A 2,503-nucleotide genomic window follows, 5' to 3' on the forward strand; every position below is an offset into this window, starting at 1 on the left:
GGCTGGAGTGTTTCCGCTTCTCCGCCCGGGGCCCAGGGGGGCCCCTGGGGGGGCCGGGGGGGCTGGAGCTGGGGGAGACCCCCGGCGACGGGGCCCCCGGCCTGGGGGAGGACGGCTCCCCGCTGGGGGCCCTGGAGCTGCTGCGCTTCCGGGAGTCCGGGATCGGCTCCGAGTACGAGTCCAACACGGACGACAGCGAGGACCGCGACAGCTGGGGGCCCGGGGAGGGGGGGGGCGAGGGGGGGGGCCCGGGGGGCGAGGGGGGGGCGCCGCTCGGACGCCTCGCCAACGTCCTCGACGCGGAGGGCCCGTCCGACAGCTTAGGGGACGACATGGCGGTGTAGGGCCCCCCCCCCGTCCCCCTCTGACTGGTGTAGGGCCCCCCCCCCATCCCCCTCTGACTGGTGTAGGGCCCCCCCCTCTGAGTGGTGTAGGGCCCCGTCCCCGTCCCCCTCTGACTGGTGTAGGGCCCCCCCCTCTGACTGGTGTAGGGCCCCGTCCCCGTCCCCCTCTGACTGGTGTAGGGCCCCCCCCTCTGACTGGTGTAGGGCCGTCCCCCCCTCTGACTGGTGTAGGGCCCCCCCCTCTGACTGGTGTAGGGCCGTCCCCCCCTCTGACTGGTGTAGGGCCCCCCCCCTCTGACTGTTGTAGGGCCCCGTCCCCGTCCCCCTCTGACTGGTGTAGGGCCGTCCCCCCGTCCCCCTCTGACTGGTGTAGGGCCCCCGTCCCCGTCCCCCTCTGACTGGTGTAGGGCCCCCCCCCCCGTCCCCCTCTGACTGGTGTAGGGCCCCCCCCCTCTGACTGGTGTAGGGCCCCGTCCCCGTCCCCCTCTGACTGGTGTAGGGCCCCCCCGTCCCCCTCTGACTGGTGTAGGGCCCCCCCCCCGTCCCCCTCTGACTGGTGTAGGGCCCCCCCCCCCCCGTCCCCCTCTGACTGGTGTAAGGCCCCCCCCCTCTGACTGGTGTAGGGCCCCCCCCCCGTCCCCCTCTGACTGGTGTAGGGCCCCGTCCCCGTCCCCCACTGACTGGTGTAGGGCCCCCGTCCCCGTCCCCCTCTGACTGGTGTAGGGCCCCCCCCCCCTCTGACTGGTGTAGGGCCCCGTCCCCGTCCCCCTCTGACTGGTGTAGGGCCCCCCCCCCCCCCCGTCCCCCTCTGACTGGTGTAGGGCCCCCCCCCGTCCCCCTCTGACTGGTGTAGGGCCCCCCCCCCGTCCCCCTCTGACTGGTGTAGGGCCCCCCCCCCCCGTCCCCCTCTGACTGGTGTAGGGCCCCCCCCCCTCTGACTGGTGTAGGGCCCCGTCCCCGTCCCCCTCTGACTGGTGTAGGGCCCCCCCCCCCCCCCGTCCCCCTCTGACTGGTGTAGGGCCCGTCCCCGTCCCCCTCTGACTGGTGTAGGGCCCCGTCCCCGTCCCCCTCTGACTGGTGTAGGGCCCCCCCCTCTGACTGGTGTAGGGCCCCGTCCCCGTCCCCCTCTGACTGGTGTAGGGCCCCCCCCTCGGACTGGTGTAGGACCGTCCCCCCCTCTGACTGGTGTAGGGCCCCCCCCTCTGACTGGTGTAGAGCCGTCCCCCCCTCTGACTGGTGTAGGGCCCCCCCCTCTGACTGTTGTAGGGCCCCGTCCCCGTCCCCCTCTGACTGGTGTAGGGCCCCCCCCTCTGACTGGTGTAGGGCCGTCCCCCCGTCCCCCTCTGACTGGTGTAGGGCCCCCGTCCCCGTCCCCCTCTGACTGGTGTAGGGCCCCCGTCCCCCCGTCCCCCTCTGACTGGTGTAGGGCCCCGTCCCCGTCCCCTTCTGACTGGTGTAGGGCCCCCGTCCCCTTCTGACTGGTGTAGGGCCCGTCCCCCGTCCCCCTCTGACTGGTGTAGGGCCCCGTCCCCCTCTGACTGGTGTAGGGCCGTCCCCCGTCCCCCTCTGACTGGTGTAGGGCCGTCCCCCTCTGACTGGTGTAGGGCCCCCCCCCCCGTCCCCCTCTGACTGGTGTAGGGCCCCGTCCCCGTCCCCCTCTGACTGGTGTAGGGCCCCCGTCCCCTTCTGACTGGTGTAGGGCCCCCGTCCCCCTCTGACTGGTGTAGGGCCCCCCCCGTCCCCCTCTGACTGGTGTAGGGCCCCCCCCGTCCCCCTCTGACTGGTGTAGGGCCCCGTCCCCCTCTGACTGGTGTAGGGCCCCCCCCCCGTCCCCATCTGACTGGTGTAGGCCCCCCCCCCCCGTCCCCCTCTGACTGGTGTAGGGCCCCCCCCGTCCCCCTCTGACTGGTGTAGGACCCCCCCCGTCCCCCTCTGACTGGTGTAGGGCCCCCCCCCGTCCCCCTCTGACTGGTGTGGGCCCCGTCCCCGTCCCCCTCTGACTGGGGTAGGGCCCCCCCCTCTGACTGGTGTAGGGCCCCCCCCCGTCCCCCTCTGACTGGTGTGGGCCCCGTCCCCGTCCCCCTCTGACTGGTGTAGGGCCCCCCCCTCTGACTGGTGTAGGGCCCCCCCCCGTCCCCCTCTGACTGGTGGGGGCCCCC

At 73.9% G+C, this 2,503-nt stretch overlaps 1 protein-coding gene across 1 annotated transcript in view; it reads left to right on the top strand.

Annotated features, from left to right (window-relative positions):
* The window catches only part of LOC115549402 (carboxyl-terminal PDZ ligand of neuronal nitric oxide synthase protein), a 27,431-nt gene extending 27,070 nt beyond the window's left edge, over positions 1-361 (top strand). The window contains exon 10 of the mRNA XM_030364550.1: positions 1-361. This exon is cut by the window's left edge and continues 222 nt beyond it. Within this exon, the coding sequence (XP_030220410.1) occupies positions 1-344 (344 nt within the window). The 3' untranslated portion in view covers positions 345-361.
* The last annotated feature ends 2,142 nt before the right edge of the window (positions 362-2,503 follow it).

This window comes from Gadus morhua, chromosome 8 (assembly GCF_902167405.1).
Source record: "Gadus morhua chromosome 8, gadMor3.0, whole genome shotgun sequence".
Taxonomy (NCBI): domain Eukaryota; kingdom Metazoa; phylum Chordata; class Actinopteri; order Gadiformes; family Gadidae; genus Gadus; species Gadus morhua.